At 43.0% G+C, this 20,893-nt stretch overlaps 1 protein-coding gene across 1 annotated transcript; it reads right to left on the bottom strand.

Moving 5' to 3' along the window:
• Positions 1-2,583: 2,583 nt before the first annotated feature.
• On the bottom strand, positions 2,584-20,663 carry PPP1R8 (protein phosphatase 1 regulatory subunit 8). Its single transcript, XM_082613561.1, has 8 exons — positions 20,556-20,663; positions 18,593-18,653; positions 13,823-13,976; positions 12,302-12,522; positions 10,582-10,726; positions 5,749-5,813; positions 3,681-4,042; positions 2,584-3,391 (listed from the first exon to the last, which is right to left on the bottom strand). Exons 1-7 carry the CDS (start codon positions 20,609-20,611, stop codon positions 3,689-3,691), a joined length of 1,056 nt encoding a protein of 351 aa, XP_082469687.1. The 5' UTR covers positions 20,612-20,663; the 3' UTR covers positions 2,584-3,391; positions 3,681-3,688.
• Between the last annotated feature and the right edge of the window lie 230 nt (positions 20,664-20,893).

The following is a 20,893-nucleotide window of genomic DNA, read 5'->3' as shown; positions in this document are numbered from 1 at the left end:
ATCAGTCACTGCCCTGTCTGAAATGTCCCCGAGGAAGTCTCCCCACTCTGGGTGAGGAGGGTGCGTGTCTGTATGAGGTATGTGTCTCTGGATTTTCCAATATTGCTGTATAAGAATGTCTGTATATATATATATTTTTTTAAGTAAGGAAAACAAATCCTTCATTGGCTCCCTGGTAGCTTCAAATTCCCCAGCAGAGCTCACCGTGTGGGACCTGGACTCTGCCTTTCTGATTCCTCCCTCCTGCCACCCCCTAGCCATCCCCTCGTCCTCCTTCCATGCCTCTCTCACACTGGTTCTTCTGCCTGGAGAACCATGGCCCACACTCCTTCACGCAGCAAATCCCTCCTTGATCTTCAATGCTCAGCTCAAACATCATCTCCCTAGAAGCCTCCCTGACACCCCAGGTTTCACTCATCTCTACTCACACATGTTCAATCCATGTTAGTTGAAAGAAGTAAGTCCCCGCTGCCATGGTTTGCTTGCAAGCAAAATGAGGGATCCAGGCAGATCTTACAAACCCTTCTAGACTCTAAAATTCTGAGTTGATAATGATGAGCGTATTTTAGGCAAGCAGTCACCAAACAGCTGATCTTGAGCTGTGATCACCTATTGCTTTCTGTCAATAGGTCCATCTCCATGGGGTTCATCACCCTCTCCCATCCTGGAGAAGGGGAAGAGTCATCCCCTCCCTCCTTAGCAGGTGGCCTATTAGGGGCATAGGACTCTGGGGAAACCAACAGTTGCTTCTCATCCCTGCATTCCTCAGCAGCACTGTGCTCACCTGAGTGATAGAGACCATTTGCTGATCCTGGTGGTGAACAGCAGGGGCTTACCTACCCACGGTCATCGTCTAGAGCTGCATTAGGGGCGAGAGGCAGCTGAGCCCCTTCCTGCAGTGTTCATCTTTGAGGGGCACTAAAACATGATTGGAATAAATCAGAAATCTGGTGCCAGGGAAGCCAGGTTTCCATACACACATGCCTCCGTATGCTGTGTAACCACCAAATTCAGCCAGTCCTGCTTCCACTAAAGGCAAATGGACCTTTGTAGGCTTGGATATTCTCTGTTGAGCCTTCTTTGAGACACCAATTCGTTTTACTCTGCAACTCAAATTCTGAAACCGAATAATGCATGACATAATCTCTCACCAGGAAGGATTTTATTCTCTCTCACCAGGAAGGATTTATTATCTAAACTAGACCCAAATCCCTTATTATACCTTCTAGTAAGTTGTCTGGAGTCATCAGTCATTCCAGTTTGGAAAAAAACCTTTTTCTTCCCTTTTAAAAAAATTATTTACTTATTTATTCATCTTTGGCTGCGTTGGGTCTTCGTTGTTTTGCGCGGGTTTTCTCTAGTTGTGGTGCGTGGGCTTCTCATTGTGGTGGCTTCTCTTGTTGAGGAGCACAGGCTCTAGGCGCGCAGGCTTCAGTAGTTGTGACACGCAGGCTCAGTAGTCGTGGCACACGGGCTTAGTTGCTCCGCGGCATGTGGGATCTTCCCGGACCAGGGCTTGAACCCATGTTCCCTGCATTGGCAGGCGGATTCTTAACCACTGTGCCACCAGGGAAGTCCCCAAAATACTTTTTTTAAACTTCAGAACAAACACCTAGCTCCAGTCTACGGAGCACAATGACGAGCCACCCAAGACCGGCACATCCTTCCCCTTAACTAATCCCGGAGGCCGTGTAAACCTGTGCTCAGGCTCTGGATTCAGGCTACAGTTTCAATCCTGACTTTACTACATGAAATCATAAGGAAGTTTACTTTAGCTCTGAGCCTGTTTTCTCATCTGTGAAATGGGGATAAAAACAGTATTCCTCTTAGGGCTATGAAAATTAAATGACATGCTCGTAGATGGCTGGCACAGTAGGCAGGTGCTCAACGAGTGACAGTTAACCAGCACTAACAGTAACCTTCGCTGTGATGAGAGGAAGGTACCCTCATAAAGACGAGGACACTCACTGTTACGGAAGCCAGTGGAGAAGTTAACTTGTCTGTGATATTACAGATCTCTGTTCTTTAACAGGCTGCTCCTGCCATGAGTCCACACTCTCAATCTAAGGGATCTGGAACCTAGTTGGCATTTTCACCACAAAGCCACATATGTAAGTCTTACCACACACAAATGCACTTCCTGCACTCGAGGTTCTAGTATGCAAGACACACCCATCCAATCCAAACTCTGGCTGAAATCCCTTCTAAATGTACTCATCTTTGGCTTCCTTTCACTCCTGTGCCTCCTGAGCTATAACGCAAATGCATGCAGCTGTAACCAGAGGGCAATGGTTACACCCAGGACAAGGGCCCCAAAGCCCAGTCTTCCTCGTCAGACCTGCGGCTCTGCCTCCTGATGAAGGGCAGCAAGCACTTCTTAACCCACTTTGCTCACGGAGGCTTCAGTCTGGGGACTGGAATCTCTAATTAGAATTTCCACGTTCATCAGGGGGCATCTTTATTTGTAGTAATAAAATGGGGACAGAGCATCACCTCCCAAGCCTGACAGCTATACCTTTGACAAATATTCCCTAATGGCAGTAGAAATAGGTGATGGTGACTGAATCACAGACTGCACCCGAATGACAAAAGTTACGTTTAATTTACAATGTAATAAAGGTTACAGGTAAAAAGCTACACATAAAGCGTGAAAAGGCCTATTACACAAATGTACAAATCTCTGTACAAAGCTCACATGAATGTATCCTACCTTCGTCTCCTATGTTTGTTAGCCAGGTCTAGTCTTGGAGCTCTGGACAACGAGAGCTCTCGGTCAAGGGGGGAGAGAGCCTCCAAATCAACATCTGAAAATGTCCTCTTCGAGATATCCGTTACTTCAAAGTAAAATCTTTTCCTTTTTAATTGAAATTGCTCTAACTGGTCATATCCTTTATACTGCCTTCATAACACACTTGAAAAGGAAAGTAATGCCTTAGAGAGTAGAGGACAGTACTCTGGAATCAGATGAGAAACTTAAGCAAGTAGAGTACTCAGGTTTGACAAGAAAAACAGGTAAACTTCAAACAACACTGTAAGTTTAAAACTATCAACCTGTGTCTATGGCACTGGTCGCAGATGAAGAAAAATCAAAATGTTCTCATTCTAACAGAAAGGACAAAAGAGAAGAGCCTAACTACTGGACCTCAAAACCACTGACCCAGGAAAACTTCTGAGTTGTTTTAAACCTTAGCTTAACTGAAGCATTCCAAACCCTCTTGTTAACCTGGAATCCGTGGCAACCCTTCTGCTACCTGGGACTTGCAGGATAGTAAATATAAATCAGGCTGCTGAACCCACAAGGCTGGCGATGCTACTGTCACCTCCACAGCTCTACATTCAACCTGAGGTCTGGAGTCTCTCCCTGGGGTAAATGATGTTTTAAAAAGTGATCCTAGAAAGAGGGAGAAAAGAAAAAAGGAGATAATGGAAAGAGTGGAAAAGAGCCAGGGCGGTCTATTTAAAAGGATGTATGAAACATTTCTCTTCAATGAAAGTGTTCTGAAGACAGGTCTTTCTGGGATACTTCAACCCCACCCCCAGTTTTAATATTACATGGTTAGGACCCCAGGAGACATTCTGAAAGACGATACTGCACACATGGAAAGTTTTTCTCCCTAGTTCATTAGCTCCCCCATCACCCTTCCACCCTGTTCCCACCCAATCCCACCCTCCTCCATTACCAAAAATATCAAATCAGTAAGGAAGGTGTGGGCTTCTTGCCCGGCCAAGCCTCTTTTGCATATTTTTTCTTCTTGGGTTCGTTGACAGCTTCAGGGTTATAGACGGCAGGGTTTGGTGCAGGGTTCATGGTCACTGCTGACGGCACGACGGGAGTCAAGTCCACGTCAGGAGCAAGGTTCGGGTATGGCATGGGCAAGCCACCGATGAGTGCTGTCCCGTGGATGCCGTGCGGCTGGGAGCCGGCTTCACTGTGCGTGGGGGGCAGGCCCCCATAGAGTCCTCCACTGAATGCAAAGTTCTGCATGCGCCTGTTCCCTGATTCCTCCAGGCCCAGGGAGCCAGGGCCCTCCACCCGCTTCTTCTGTGGTTTATAGAGAAGACAAGAAGTGAGACACAAGAGTGCTGTTAGCCTGTTCTATTGCAGTCCTCGAAAAACTGGGGAAGGCCCCTAAACCTCTAACTTGTTTTGTTTCCTAAACAACCCATCTCACTGTCCTGAAATCTCAGGGTTTGAAGAGACCTTACAGTGGTCATCTAACATCATGGCTCCCAAACACTGCCCCACACAAAGTGGTCACCATCCTACGTCAAACTGAGAAAAATGAGGCTAGTGTGTGAACTTTTCATAAAGTAAGACTTATCCAGTTTAAGTGACCATTCTTTACCCTAAGGTCATACTCCTCCCTCTTTTTTTTTAATGTTAAAATGCCCTTTCAGGAATCAGAGGTGATAATAGATGGAGTAAGTATTTCAATTTTTCTTTTTGGGGGGGAAAATAAAAAGTTAGTATCTTCCTGTTGGGTACCTAATTTTTTTTTTTTTGCTGTACGCGGGCCTCTCACTGTTGTGGCCTCTCCCATTGAGGAGCACAGCCTCCGGATGCACAGGCTCAGTGGCCATGGCTCACGGGCCTAGCCACTCCATGGCATGTGGGATCTTCCCGGACCGGGGCACGAACCCATGTCCCCTGCATCGGCAGGCGGACTCTCAACCACTGCGCCACTAGGGAAGCCCTGGGCACCCAATTTTTAAACATTAATCTGAGAGCAGAACAAATCTGTAGTGACTGAAAGCAGCTTACTGGTTGCCTGGGAGTGGGAGGAAACTGACAGCAAAGGGACACAGGGGAACTTTCTGGGGTGATGGAAATCTGTATTTTGATTACGGTGGTGGTTACCCAGGTGTATATATCTGTCAAAATTCAAATTATACTTTAAAGACAACAGAAAATTCCAAAGGGTGAAGAAAAAAGAGAAAAGTCCCCAAGGGGAAATGTGACACAAATACTATGGAGTTGTATGGAAAAATTTCATCTTATACTTTTTCACACTGGACTAAAGTTCAATGATAGATCCTCCCTCACCCCTCTACTCCTTTTGCATGAACTTGACACATTTTATCAATCTATTCTAATATATTCTAAAGATTTTTTAAAAAATAAAACTCCCTAGAGCATCTCTGACCAACGTCTTCCAATCACATTTTGAATACCTCTACTAATAGAGATCTACTTCCAGGGGCCATTTGTTCCCTTTTGGAGCCCTAGCCGGCAGGTGGTTCTCCACATGTTGAGCAATCAGAACATCTCTGTAACTTCCACCTCTTGGTTCTTCAACATAGCTTCTCTTTAAACCTAATCCAATGTGGGCTGGCTTTCCTATCTGTGCCATCCCCATTCACAAAATAAAGATGTGGTAAAGGCCAGAGGTGTCATGCAGAAATGCAACAATGTCTCTTCTTTGCCTAACAGCTTACTTTGAGTCAAGAAGGGAAGGTTAAAGAAAGGTGGGTCTCTCTGCACCCTGCTGGGAGGTAAATTTACAGACCCACATCACACCATAATTTACATGGAGGATCAAGCTAGCTGGTCACCTGCAGCCTCTCTATGGCACTCCAGGATCCCTACACACAGATGGGGTAAATGGATTTCCACAGTATGAAAAATGGGAAAGGAGCAAAGAATGTTTTAAAATTAAGCACACACTTAACACTTAGCTACATATAAAACAGTGGGTTTTTAAACCAGACTATATGACATTTCAAATACTGTCACAACATGCTTCCTACCTTGACTGGGACCACTGCAGTCTGCACCATGTTCCGGAAGCGACCAACTGAAGGATCCACATCCTCTGCAAAAAGACACGAGGGCAGGGTTAGTTCAGTAATCAACTGGGATGATTAAGGTTATAGGGCTCAATGCAAATAAAGCAATCACAATAATTCATATTAAAACAGTAAAATACAGCTAACACTTCAAGTGTTTACTGGGTACTGTGTTAAATCCTCACAACAACCCTACGAGGTAAGTACCCCTACAATAAACATTTAATAGATGGGAAAACAAATTCAGGCTTGGAGAAGGAAAGTGACCGGCCCAGTCACCTTGCTGGAGAGGAGCCAGGATATAAATCTAAGCAGCCAGAAACAGGTCTGTGCTCTGGACCATGTGCTACACTGGCTTCCCCAGGTTCTTTCCCATTCCACATACCTCCCTCTTTTGAGGGAAGACATCAATAATCTCATGTTAGTGATAAAAAGAGGTCACACACCACATACCTTGCTAACACCCGCTCATTAGCAAATAACAAAATTAGGATTCAGACCCAAGGCTTCTAGCTTAACTTCGCCTTTCAACCTGAACAACTGTATATAGGCATACCTTGTTTTACTGAGTTTCATTTTACTGTGCTTTGCAGATATTGTTTTTTTTTTTAAAAAAAAAAAAACAAATTGAAGGTTGGTGGCAACCGTGCATTGTCAGATGATGGTTAGCATTTTTTAGCAATAAAGTATTTTGTAATTAAGGCATTGCAAAGAAACAAGTACATTGCTTTTGTAGACATAATGCTACTGCACACTTAACAGTTTACAATATAACGTAAATGTAACTTTTATATGCACTGGCAAACCAAATATGTGTGACTAGCTTTGATACTTTACTGAAGTGGTCTGGAACCAAACCCACAATTCCTCCAAGGTATGCCTGTACAATTAAGACTCACTAAAGGATCTGAAATCCCTGTCCAGGCAGGGTGGGACAGCGGCTCCCTTTTCACAGCTTATACACACACTATTGCACCCTACGAAGCTTCTAGCTTCATTCATTCACACTGTGCCAGAAGAATGCACTAAGACCAAGTAAGGGACATGCTTGTAGTCAGTCAGTCTCTCATTCATTGGACATCAGGCATGGAAATAAAGAGCAAGACACCACCCTGCCTGTAAGGAGTTCACAGTTGTAAAGCCAGATAGGCTAGAATACAATGGAGGTGCTTGAAGAGTGGTGCAAAAATAGTTTTCTTGGAGCACAGAGGGGAGATTGGGCTCGATCACCTAGAATGAACAGTTTTCTCACTGAAGACTGAGTGTGGGGAAACAGGCAAGCATAGACTTATTATCATTACTAGAAAAAACTACTCCAGGGCCCTTTTATCTTAATATAGTGGTAGGAAAAGAGTTGTTTCCCTAACAGATGTTGTACACCTTATTTTAATGCGTTGAGGGCACTTGTTATTTAAAGAAACACTCTTGTGAGTCCCTCTGGAATATAAAGATTCCTTATTTAATTTGAATAATTAGTCCCTGGTTTATTTGTTTTAAGTCTGGCTTTTCACATATTAGGATGCTTCTAAGGAATATACCCTGGAATTATTTTCACAATCAATGTTCAATGAATGAATAGCTTCTATATGGAAGAAGAAAGAGGAAAAGATATCCAGGCTCATCAGGAAGGAGAGAAGGTCTCTAAAAAAGGCACCCTTATTTTCTCTCTCATTACCATAACAACCCTGCTCCAATCATCCCTTCAGGAAAGCTAAATCAAGTGCAAGAGCAACTGGAGCCCAAGAGGTGTGGCTAACGGGGTATGTGGCCCACAAACACAAGAGGCCTGCAGAAGAGGGGGCTAAGCCATCTGGGGGACCCTGTCCTGTGCTGGCTGAATGGTGCTCAGGCCTCTCACCCTCTCCTCATTCTCCAGCCATTCAACTCCTAGAGAGGGGGTCTGCCCATTGCAGGAAATCTCTGCTCCTGGAAGATCTACCGAGAAGTTTCTTGCTAAGTCTACTTCTAGTGTAGGAAAGTCTGCATAGGTAAAGGCAAAAGGGGTGGCAGATGATGATGAGGACAATGGCTAACATTTATCAAGGGCTACTGAGTGCCAAGCACAGATATGAGGTATTTTCACATATATTAATCATTTAATCTCCCCACCAATCCTGAGGCCAGTAGTCATGTCACTGGCCAGGGTCACAGAGCTACTAAGCGGAGAGGTGGATTTCACACCTAGGCCCTCTGATCAGAGCCCACGCTCTTAAAACTATGCCATATTCTGCCTGAATGTACTGCCTTAATAAAGCTGCAGGACAATAATTTTCTTTTTTTTCCTTTTTCTTTTTTTTGGGCATGCAGCGTGGCATGTGGGATCTTCGTTCCCCAACCAGGGAGAGCAGAGTTTTAACCACTGAATCGCCAGGAAGTCCCACAATAATTTTCAAGGAGAAAAACAGAACATATCAGACCCCGAGTCCTGAAAGAGACTTAACAAATTATCTAGTTCAGTGATTCCCAAACTGTTGGCTGTTCATCAGTACAAACAGGAGCTTATTAAAACTACAAATGTCTAGGTCCAACCCCTAGAAACTCTTATCTGGCACTCAGAAATAAACTTCCCAGATTAGACATCCAGCTCCTGCCCAAACATTTCCTTTGGGCATTCAGTACTTTGAGAAGTAATTCATTCCACTTCACACATCATCAGAAAGTGAACAAAAGTCACTAGAATGAATGCCCCAATCTCTTTCACAGGAATTCTTTTAATTCTTCTTCTAAATATAAGAAGGATTTGTTGTTGCTTTTCATGCTGAGCCAAATACTTGCTACTCACAGGCTCTGGTTTCGCCTACTCCTTCCTCCCGAAGGTCAGCCTTGCAAACATCCACCTCAGGGTGCCTCCCTCCAATCTACCCTCCCTCATGCACAGTTCCCAGCATTTAGGGACCACTTTCCATAGCTGGGAGTCTCCTCCTTCCCTCAAGACTACATAACACATTTAGTACTTAAGGCCATGCTTGCATTTAGTAACACATTTGGGTGAGTTCTGCTCAGAACACAGGCCACCGGGTTACTGTCCCCCATTATTCTATTAATCCAGTCTTAAACTGTACTTGATTAGTTTCCACATCCCCCTGATGACTTAGACTGCATTTTTAACTAACTAAAATCCTTATACCTTTTTTTTTTAACATGAGCTGTCACTGGAACAGATTTTCTCCATTTAAATAATTGACATTCTGAAACTAAATGCAGGACTTGAAAGTTATTCTCACTGCATTTCAATTTGGGATATAAAAGCAACTTGTTAGTCTGGGATCCTTGTTTCCATCCATGAAGGTTTATTTTCAAACAAGATTTCTGGAATCCCAATTCCATCTTCACTGTATAAACTGCACCTCCCAGCTCCATGCCATCCACCTCCCAGAGTACTTGAGATATAACATGAGCCCAATAAATGAATGTTGAATGATGGAACAAATGGGTAAACTCAATGGCCTTCCCAGAAACTGATGCTCTCATCTTGCTGACGTTTCCATACAAACTATCTATAAATTACGACCTTACAGAGGCAAGTCTTCAATGCGATTAACAGTGGCAGAAAGTTCTCCAATCTTAGAGTTGCCAATCATACATTGAACCCCATGACAATAGTGTCTGCTCTGACCTATACTTAAACTCCACTATACCTGGATCAGCAAAGGAGAATTACAGCCTTCCTCCATCTACTTCTTTCACACTGCAACTGGATAATGCTTGAGTTTCAGGGCACTCCATCAATGTACAGGCATACCTTGTTTTACTGTACTTCACAGATACTGAGTTTTTTATAAATTGAAGGTTTGTGGAAACCCTGCATCAAGCAAGTCTATCAGTGCCATTTTCCCAACAGCATTCACTCACTTCGTGTCTCTGTGTTACATTTCTGTAATTCTCACAATATTTAAAACTTTTCCATTATTACTACAGTTGTAATAGTGCTCTGTGATCAGCAATCTTTGTTGTTACTATTGCAAAAAGATTACAACTCACTGAAGGCTCAGACTAGCATGGTTAGCATCTTTTAGCAATAAAGTTGTTTTTTTTTTTTTGCGGTACGTGGGCCTCTCACTGTTGTGGCCTCTCCCATTGCGGACCACAGGTTCTGGACGCAAAGGCTCAGCGGCCATGGCTCACAGGCCTAGCCGCTGCGCGGCATGTGGGATCTTTCCGGACCGGGGCACGAACCCGTGTCCCCTGCATCAGCAGGCGGACTCTCAACCACTGCGCCACCAGGGAAGCCCCAATAAAGTATTTTTTTTTTTTTTTTTTCTTTTTTTTCTTTTTGCGGTATGCGGGCCTCTCACTGCCGTGGCCTCCCCCGTTGCGGAGCACAGGCTCCGGACGCGCAGGCCCAGCGGCCATGGCTCACGGGCCCAGCCGCTCCGCGGCATATGGGATCCTCCCAGACCGGGGCACGAACCCGTATCCCCTGCATCGGCAGGCGGACTCTCAACCACTGCGCCACCAGGGAGGCCCCAATAAAGTATTTTTAAATTAAGGTACGTACATTGTCCTTTTTAGACATAATGCTATTGCACACTTAACAGATTGAAGTAGTGTAAACGTAACTTTTACATGTACTGGGAAACTAAAAAATTCGTGTGACTTGCTTTATTGCAATGCTTGAACTGAACCCACAATATCTCCAAGGTATGCCTGTTCTGTACAAAAATATCTCCCCTCAACATAGCACCTGTTTTCCTCAACCTTGTAGAGAAACATTACAACTGACCTACAGGTTGTGTACACTACTCTCTTAACATCACAGCTTTTTCATCAGAAAAAACTAGGAAGGTACCTCACCTGGGTTGATGATCTCATCATCCTCACTAAAGGTCACCCGTGAGTTCTTCCTCTTCCTCTTTGGTCTCTGAATGTCCAGATTCCCCTCCTCAATGGTGAGAGTGGAAATCCGCTTGTTGTGGGCAGTGTTGAACTCCGTCAGGTTCTGGGACAGGGTTCACACAGGAAAGACAGGAATAAGTACACAAGGAATTTGAAGGAGAATATTACCAAATAAAGGGCAGGAAGGTATTAGGAGCTAACCTTGACCTCTCCACACAGGTGAGATTCTTTTCTGCATTCAGAAAAGATTCATTACCGTCCCTAGACAGTTAATACCAGCAAGCCTCAATTTGACAGAATGTGGAACATCTTCATTGACTAGTGCAGCAGTGATATTCAAAAGGGAGTGAAGGACCTTGGGCTGAAGACAGGTCATCTGTGCAAAAACCCTTGAGTTGAGGTTTTGGGTTTTTTTGAAGAAAGTTTATCATGTCTTTATGCTGAGAATTAACGAATACAACTGGGAAGAAATCCAAGAATTGTTTTTAAGTAACAGAGATGAGAAAGGACAACTGACAGCTTCTTTCCCAGTAGCTCTCTCCTTTAAAACGTGTAAGGACGTTACCAGTGTACTGAATATCTGGCAATAACATTTTGTCACTCCCCATCCCTTCATCTGGCTCCATTTCTACTCATAACTATCTATCCATCTCAGTGATTAACTTGGCCTCATCACTGCTGCCTGCCTCTTCCCAATCACCTGGACTTATTCCAATCTGTACTGCAGTTTGAGACATCCCAAATGTCTTGAGAACAAGGACCCAGAGATGACCTAACATACTGAACTAGAAGACAGGAAGGCATGGGAGCAGCCTGGAAGAGAATGGGCAAGAGTGACTGCCAACCAGGTCCCTGGCTATGAGGCTACTTCTTTAGAACAAAATAACTTCGAAGTTGTAAGACTGCTACTGTGCTTTTCTTCCTAAGGGCTGGGAAACTGTCTTGGTATACAAGAATAGTAAATGCATGTGGGTGGTTAAGGACAGGCTGGCGTTTGATCTACCTGGATAGACCAGTCACACCAATTCAGTGACAGACATGTGAATACAAAAGCTACATCACAAACTACTGGGGTCAGCTCTAGAAAAGAAAACCTTAGCGCATTAAAATTAAATCTTGTAAAATTCATGGCCTTCAGGGCAGCCAGGCCCAGAGCAAAAGTAATCTAGTTCTACTCAGAAGATTCTAGGGCTGACTGGACAATATCAAAAAGAGCTACATAAATGAATGAAAGCTTCAATCTCTGTAAGCTAGTATTGTTCAAACAAACCTTCTGGATGATAGAAATGTTTTCTATCAGTGCTATTCAATATGGTTAGTCACTAGCCACATGTGACTACTGAGTACTTAGTGGCTACTGCACTGGACAGTGCAGCTCTAGAGAAATGTAACTCCCAGCCTTGGCTTCTAACATCCACTGAAGGTGCACAAGACAACCATAAGGGTCTACTGGCAGGAGACCCAGTCTCCTAGTTAGCCCTGGTTATACATAACCAAAGCCACACAATACAGCTCTCCAAGGGCCACACCACACTGCCAAAGTGGCAAAGGCTTATCACTGGGCTCAAGAAAACCTCCAGTTGCTAAGTCACTGGCATTTCAAACTACACAGAACAGCTACATACTGCAAAAGCCAGAGTCCCAAAAGACATAACAATGACATAGACAATGGAATTACATCAAGCTCTGTTTCCTCCTCTGGAAGCCCCAGTAAGCCCTTGAGTTCATCATCCTCTCCACCCATCTTCTCATCTCCTTTCACAGCCGATGGCAATGTCTGAGGCTTCTCTCGCAGAGTGTATGCCCTTGTGGATGCACCAAATGAGACCGTGGAATCGATGGGAATTTGCTGAGGCTTGTGAGGCTCCAACCGAATGTGACCCAAGAAAGTGCCGTGTGCTGGGAATAACCAAATCAGAAATGTAAGAGAGGAAAACAAACAAACAAACCTGAGTTGTAGAAGGGACAGTAGCTTCTGCCAGCACATCAGTTTTGCTTTTTAAAATGGAAATGGCACTGGGTCCACTTTGCATCCCTTGTCATGGGTCACAATGAAAAGGAAACTCCTTCACTGAATCTTGAATCTCTTCAGTGGATTTCTTACACATCTTCAGACCTGCTGTTACCCCACATAACAAATACCACTGCTTGCTCTCTGCTGCCAGACAGGCTTGGCTCCATTCTGGGTCCAGCAGGAATGGCTCCAACCCAGCAATAGGCATGCCCCCTAAGGCAGGAGACAGGAATTGCTATGGTCTGACCTCTCCAGCCCCAAGTCTAAGGAACATAGAAATTGCTGGCCTGGTGGCAGTTATGCTTGGGGTTTCCCCAGGATAAGAAATGAGGTTGGCTGAAACAGGTGCAATATCAATGGCAAGGCAAGCCAAAATCCTACTGGAGAGTCTGGATATCTTTCCATGTCTGCATTCTGCATATTATGAAATGGAGAGAAAAGATGAGATAAATTTGCAAGTAAGTACTTATGAGACAAGGCTCTCCAAAACCATTATATAAGCATACTGGGGTGATGTGTGCGTGTGTATGGGGAGCAGGGAAAGGAGTAAAACACGATCAACCCAGGAAGCAGATCGTTTACATTTCAAGCTGTAATTATACGTAGGCAAAAATGAACAAATTTCAAGGCCCCATGCAGTCAAGTCTCAACTGCATTTCTGGAATTATCTTTGACAAACTTGAAAATCTTATTAGTTGGAGTGTGCTCATAGAATTAAAATTGATATAATTAATAGTCACAGCAAAATGTAGCTGGGATAAAGAGCCCATTATAAAAAATTAACTTTTGGTCAAAACAAGTTTTTTTTTTTTTTTTTAATGTCCTACTGTACTACAACTCTACTACATTAATGGAGTTAATCACAGCTTCTGCTTAAATTGGACCACAATCTATCATGGGCCTATAAACACATTCCCTAGTTCCTGGGTGCTTTTTTTTGTTCTCTGTATATACCTATTGCTCTCTCCAGGAAAGTGCTCCCCAAAACCCTCTTCTCTCTCCAGTCATCAATTATTTCAGTAAAATAGGAAATATCACAGGAATGGAGAACAACTAATTTAAAAATCAAACATAAACTTCCTTGATGAGCAACAAAACACAATTTCAAAACTGAAGAACCCAAAGAGCATTTTCACACTGCCCAAAAGACAATGTATGAAATAGGATGGGATATGAGTTACTTACTACTGTTGAGATCTATTAGGAAAACTCTCTTCAGATGCTTGTGGTAGACCAAGGCAGCGTGGACCCGAGAGCAAGACTGGTGGTCAATGGTAAAGTCACACAAATCAGGGTTTCTCCCAAATAAGTAATACTTCTTCTCATCAATAATCAGTTTCTAAATAAATTAAATTAAATATTACTTAAAGCTTGTTTCAACAGGGTTTAGCAAAAATTCTTCCAATAAACTAAGTAGAGCATCTTAAGATAAAATTCCTTGTCAAAGGAAATATATATATTTATATTTACTATTATTCTTCAAGATAAAGAGCTCAGAATAATTTACTAACATTGGGGGATGGATGGCAATTAATCTCCCCAAATGTAGTGGTCAAATGTTTAGTGTTGATATGAAAGGAACTTTCCTAATCCTATTAGGTGTAAATGGCATGCAAGAGTGGTTGTCTTCTGTCCATTGGAAATTTAAGATTTCACTGAATCTTAATTTTAGGTCAAGCAGGAAACACAAAGCATGCCTATAAAGTAATAAGACCGCTTTTCAGAAAAATATATATTCAAATGAAGATTATCAATTGGTTCACAAAGGAAGGGGATATAAACACCTATCTATATTCTAATCATGCTGCCAGAGACCCAGAGTATTTCTGGAACCCTCTTTAGAAACTAGAATTACATTAGACAACATTGTATGAGCCTCTAAATCTAACTTTATTGTCCCATTTCATTTTGGCCACAAAAAAGCATTATTCAAAGTTAACTCTAAATGAGTATTTGCTGTGTCCAAATAAGGAACAACCTCACAGGGCAAAGATTTTCCAAGTTTGGGGGAAGGGGATGTAGGGATTAAACATTTATTGAAGAACTATCATTGCTAGGCATTTTTAAGTATTATGTCATCTAATCCTCAAAACAACTCTGTGAACCAAGTATCACCTTTATTGTTAAACATAAGAAAATAGATTCAGAGAGATGAAGCCACGCATCCAAGGCAGTCCAGTTGGTTAAGTAGCAGATCTGGGGTTTAAACTCAGGTGTGAAATGACCTGCAATGCTAACATTCTAAACAACAGTGTCATGGATCTGAAACAATTCTGAGAAGAGCTCCAAAATGTTTCTAGCCACTGCTGTGGTACTGGAAAAAACAAAACTGTATAAGGCCCCAACATAATAGCAGAAAAGAGGATTTCGCAGACCAGCAATCTATTATTTTAAAAATTGTAGGGGCTGACATAGTATTGTTAACTTTTATTTTGCCATATGAGAACTATTTTTTAAATTGTCACCAATCAGTATTATAATCATTTTATGAAAGATAGGTCATTTTAACAAATAAGTAAGAAGGATAAAGGACCACTCTTTGAGCTGAATTTATGAAAAACTCACTACACTGTCTTTTTCTTTTAGTCCTAGATCAGTAAAGCCTTTGCCACAGACTGGTTGTAGACTGGGCCATCATAGATGAAGGACTCTAGATAAATTTTTGCTAACACTGTTTTCAGTTCTTAAAGTCTATAATATGAGTACTTGAAGAATAACCCTCATTCATATACATTATGTTGTTCCTTTAAGTTTTGGGGTTTTTTTTTTGGCTGTGCCACGCGGCTTGCAGGGATTTTAGTTCCCCCACCAAGGACTGAACCAGTGCCCTCGGCAGTGAAAGTGCCGAGTCCTAACCACTGGACCGCCAGGGAATTCCCTGTTTTTCCTTTAAACACAAGGTCTCACTAAGCTCTAGTTCACATTTCACACTATGCTCCTTCTAAAATCCCTGAGAGAAGACAGCACAAAGTTGAGTAGGGAAGTATAGTCAAACTAGGATGTACCAGGCTAGGAATCAAGAGGCTTATATTTCATTCCTGGCTATGTCATTGAATTCACAGTGGGCTACAATTCTCCCCTATGCTTTAGTGTTCTTACAAAACCAGAAATACACCGCACGTACTAATAACAGTTAACAACTGCTGAGTACTTATGTGCCTATGCGCTATGAGTTTTATGCTATGAGTTTCATGCTATGTCATTTCATCCTTACAACCACTCTGTGAAGTAGGCAGGCACTATTATTCCTATTTTTATAGATAGGAAAAGTGAGGCACAAAGAAATTAATTAATATATGCAAGCTCACACAGCTAGATATTTATAAACTGGATTAGAAATTCAGGTTTGTCTGACTTCAGAGTCTAAGCTTTTTAAACCACTACATTATATATTTTCTTCACTCTTCCTGCATCAAAAAATCCACCATATGGCAAAAAACATTTTAAGGAGTGAACAAGTACTATGGGTCACACTCTTAATTGTTTTTTAAACAATCACTTACCCAGTTCCTTTCCAGCTTAGCCTTTAAAGCTCAAAATAGGTATGGGGGTCACCTCTGGGAAACCCTGTCCAGCAGTGCCCACCTGCTGCTGGCAGAGCTTGTCCCAGGCCCCTAGTGCTAGGGAGCACCAAGATTCAACAACAGCCTGACAGCTCAGTCACACAAGCATCCCCATGTCTGCTCAGACCCAAGTATTAAGACTTGGGTTAAAAATAAGACATTGCTTCAGAATTGAGAGAGCCCTGAAATTTCAGCATCTTATTCTCTCTAGATAATATCTATGCAGGTTGAATCTCACTGCATTTCTCATTCATATTTATATGCACATAGATTATGTCCTCATAAGCTTAAATTTGCTAACCACAGTGTTCATAGGCTAGACTTAAAGAAACAGCACATAAGATCACCAGCACTTGGGCTCTAATATAAAACTGACCACATTTCCATGATCCTAAGCTGCCAGTACCAGCAATTTAGGTGTTTAGAAGGGAAAAAAAAGAAAGAGCCTCCAAATTAACTATATACATTCACTATTAAAGGCATCTCAATTATAGAAATGTGAAAATGTAGGGAAAAAACAGTATGCCTCAGAAGCAAGAAAATGTGTGAATTCTTGGACAATATGCTTCTTCTGTCCAAGTGAATGAAATAATGCATTGGTCTTTCAATAGCCACTAAGTCACAATTTCTTAACTGGCTATGGCTAGTACCATTATTCAGTTGTGCCTCTGAGTTATAACTCAGAGTGTACCTTTACACACTGGGCTTAAAAGACTCATGGCTTTTGTTTTAATATTGCACTTTTTAAACCCAGCTATCACAACACGTCACAAGCCTCTGACACAAGGCTAGGACACAGATAGCTCGGTTAGTATCAAGTGCTGCCTAAATCCTTAAAAAATAAGCACATCTCGGGTCTATTCCTCTCAGAAACAATACAGTGATGTCTAAGTATTGTAACATGACAGTTTTGTGGCAACTCAGCACACCTAAGAGCACTGAAAGAGAACATTATCACTTAATGGAAACCAGTAATTAGAAGGATGTTTGACAAGTCAGAGTGCTTTGAAAATATAAATTATTTCGCAGAGGAATATGACATTATCATTAAAGCTAGCCCTCCTTGTCTGTTTCTTCCTGTAGTAAACTAAAGATTTACTAAATTCTGGTTTTAAAAATAAAAGACTCCTATATGCCTATTTAGCAACAATATTTTATATGTGTGAAACAGTCTACAGTGTAACAAAACAAAACAAAACAAAAAACATTGTAGCTAACTTATTCCTTTGAATAATCTTGGTACTCTGTAACCTTTAAGATAGAAGAACACATGACAAAGGGGCTCTAAGTGACTGGTTCAGGGCTTGATGAATTAATAAGAGAATTCATCACAACTCATGCCTTAATACTTTGCAAAATACGTGGGTATCTCTACAACATCCTGAAAGTGAAAACAGTGTATTTATAGAACATCCTGCAGGAGACCTCAAAGATAGCTTTTCATTATGGAGTGCAATGTTTTTACCATATATACCAAAGAAAAATAACTGCACTCAATAATAGGGCCTTGAACTTAAATTCTATCTGAGCAAGCAAACATAAAATTGGTTGAAGACACAGAGACTCACAACTCCACAGTCAGAGTGAGCTTAATCTCCATCTCTTGGTAAATAAATGGTAACATAAGGATTAAAAAAAAGTACACAACCTAACAGCTAATCAAAATTCATGTTCTCTTGAAGTTCTATGTGGTTTTCATTCTAGAGACTTGTAGAAAAGCTGGAATTCTGCTCTACTTGTCCTTTATAGTACTTATTTCAATTATAATCATGCAAATTTTTGTTTGATTCTGTTGTTCCCATCAGATGATTTCTTTGAGTATAGGAACCACGTTTCTTCTGTTCACTGCTATAGTCCTATGCCGAGCACAATGACTGGCACATAATAAGTACTCAGTAAATGTTTTGAATGAATGAATGAATTTTGTCACCATTTCCATTCTCTTTTTTGAGCAAGTACCTTAGTTTACTATCTTCTTTGAAGAGTTTTGGCTTGAATCTCATAAAAGAAACTTAAAAGTTAAATTCAATCTACATCATTCACTTTCTTCTTCAATTACTACAGATCTTGCACCTTCCATACAACTCCACATACTCAGAGAGAAGGAATTCACCAAGTTATAGAGCATCCGGTTTGACTGAGGCCTACAAGCCCATGATCTATTAAAACCCTTCATTTGGAACGTGAGAGGAGTCACAAAAAACTGAGTGTCTGTGGAGATACATGGTTTTAATGTGTTATATCACCATGTGCTTTTAATAGAAAAAAAAATCAGGATGAACGAAAGTAGAATTTCTGTAAAACAAAGCACAGGAGAGGAGGTGGAAAAGTGAGTCACTGGCAAAAATCTTTAGTGTGGTGGGAAAAAAAGGGAAGACGTGTACTTCCATACCTCAATTAGCTTGTCTCCTTTGACTACATCCAGATGTAAACCAGGAGGGGGTTTACCTGCCCTGAAAAATAAGTGTGAAAAAACATTTTCAGGATGAGTTTGTAGATGCCATTTACAATTATTATCCCATTCAACACTGTAGCTCTCTTACTAGCCTATAATTAGCTCACGTTCAAGCAGAAATGCCATCTACTTCACTGTTATTATAGCTCCTTTCTACATTTGACACTTACTTCCCCAGTGATTCAACTGCTCTGAAACATATTTTAGTGGATCTGTATTTAGAGCAGCACCAAAGAAACCCATGTTTTAACACTGGATTGTCCACCTTGGAGAGAAAGCAGCACAAAGACTGCAAGTACTATAGGTGGGGTTGTCTGGTCACTTGGAGTCTGAATCTAAGATTTGCCGCTACCATTAATACCATATAAAGGCAGAATAAATCAGTTGGTGTCTGGGGCTGATCAAGACTAGCCTCATCACAGAATAAGCAGAGGGTACTGTCCTGAGCTCTGAGTCCAAATCAGAGAAGTGTAATTAGGGAGCTAGGGCAATCCAAAACTATGCCCATGAAACCAGGTACCAATAAATACAAGACATATTTGTTAACCTTGAACAGGTCATTCTACAATGGCATGGTTAAGGGGACTTTTCTCTACACTCCTGTAACCACACCATCCAAGGGAGATACATGTATGTCAAAGCACCTAACACAGTGCCTGGTGCCTAACAGACGCTGAGGAAATGGTAGGTGATCTTATACAGTCTCTTCTAACTATACGTTTACTGTCCTGGCCCAACTTCTGAAATCAATGCAGCAAGGAACCAAAATGGACACAGAATTTGTAGACTGAAGCAACTGGGTGTTACAAAAGTGCAGAGGGACCCAGAAAACAGCCACACATTCACTTGCTTCCTGTGTTTGCTCCTTTGAAGTTTGAAGGATGAACAATCTTGCCAGAGTCCCTACATGTGCACACAGAAAAATGCATCTGTTTACATCTAACTTAACATGCAACACAGTCATCTCACAATCCTGACCCAACTTCTCTATGGAGGTTGCTAGTAAGACAAGTACATTGGACAAAAGCCCATTTTGTCTGGAAAACAGGGAAAGCCAAGTTACGTCCAAAACATGCTTTCTTAACTCCTACTATGTGCCAGGCTCAGGCCTAGGAACTCTAGGAACTGGGAATATAAAGATGCGTTAGGCAGCCCTTGCCCTTGAGTATCTCTATATAACAGGGGCCAGAGAGTAACACAAACAATACACTGTGATGAGCAGAAATAGCCCCACCTCCGGATGGGTCTCCTTGCAAGGCAATTCATATGTATTCATCATGTACTCTACTCAAAGACTAAAATTATTCCATTATTCCCAAGAACTTGCCAAAGGAGGAAAGGGGTTCATCCTAACAAGCAAGGATGCCCTCTGGTGCCCGGCTTCGCGCTGGTCGCTGAGGCGAGCGCGGGGGTAGGTCAGAGCCGTTCCTGCCCTCAGGGAGCTCCCAGTCTGCGAGAGACAGGCAAGTGCCGCACCCAGGCTGCAGCAACAACCGCGGGATGCGGGGCTCTGAGGGGGGCGCCGGGGCCGGGAAGCTAGCTCGTGCGCGCTCGGGACAGAGAGCAGGGGAGCAGATACGGTGCTCCACAAGAGCACCAGACAGCCAGGAGTCGGGATAAGTTCGGGGTCAAGGCCCCGAAGCGCCCCGGCAACCAGCTGATTGCCGGAGGGGCTGCCTAAGCGAGCGCCTCAGAGCCCCCAACTCTGGGTTTCCTCAGTTCCTGGGCCCGGGCTCCGGGTTCCCGGTTCCTCCACACGCCGCCCGGCCTGACAGACAGTTCTCCCTCAGTCAGTCCCAGGGTCTTTGGGCCGCTCGGCTCGCTGCGAGAAATGAGCCGCCCGGCCAGCCCTGGCCAGCGTAGGCCAGGCCACTCCAGCGCTGGTCGCCCAGCCACTCACCAGGTCGGGCAGTCAAACAGCGGGAGGCTGGAGCCGGAGTTCGCGGCTGCCGCCATCTTGCTTCTCCCCCTCCCATTTGGCGGGCCTGAAGCACGCCGGGAAACTGGAAGACCCAGAGGAGAGAGGCGGCTTCCCAGCAGCCTGTGCGTATGCGCGCGCGCGCGCGCCCACCCACGCACGCATGGACGCGCGGACGCGCAGACGCACAGGGATCTTCTACTAGCGGTGGAAACTGGGATTGGGCTTTGAGGTCTTTTTCAGTGCTTGAGAGTTCGGTTTTTACAGAGGTCAGGGCTTTCCTTGGCCGGGAGTTGTTTGAGGAAAATGCGCTCGTAAGG

Source organism: Mesoplodon mirus (genome assembly GCF_964341445.2).
Source record: "Mesoplodon mirus genome assembly, chromosome: 3".
NCBI lineage: Eukaryota > Metazoa > Chordata > Mammalia > Artiodactyla > Ziphiidae > Mesoplodon > Mesoplodon mirus.
Note: the sequence above shows the minus strand (reverse complement) of the source record. Positions and strands in the feature narration are given on the sequence as shown.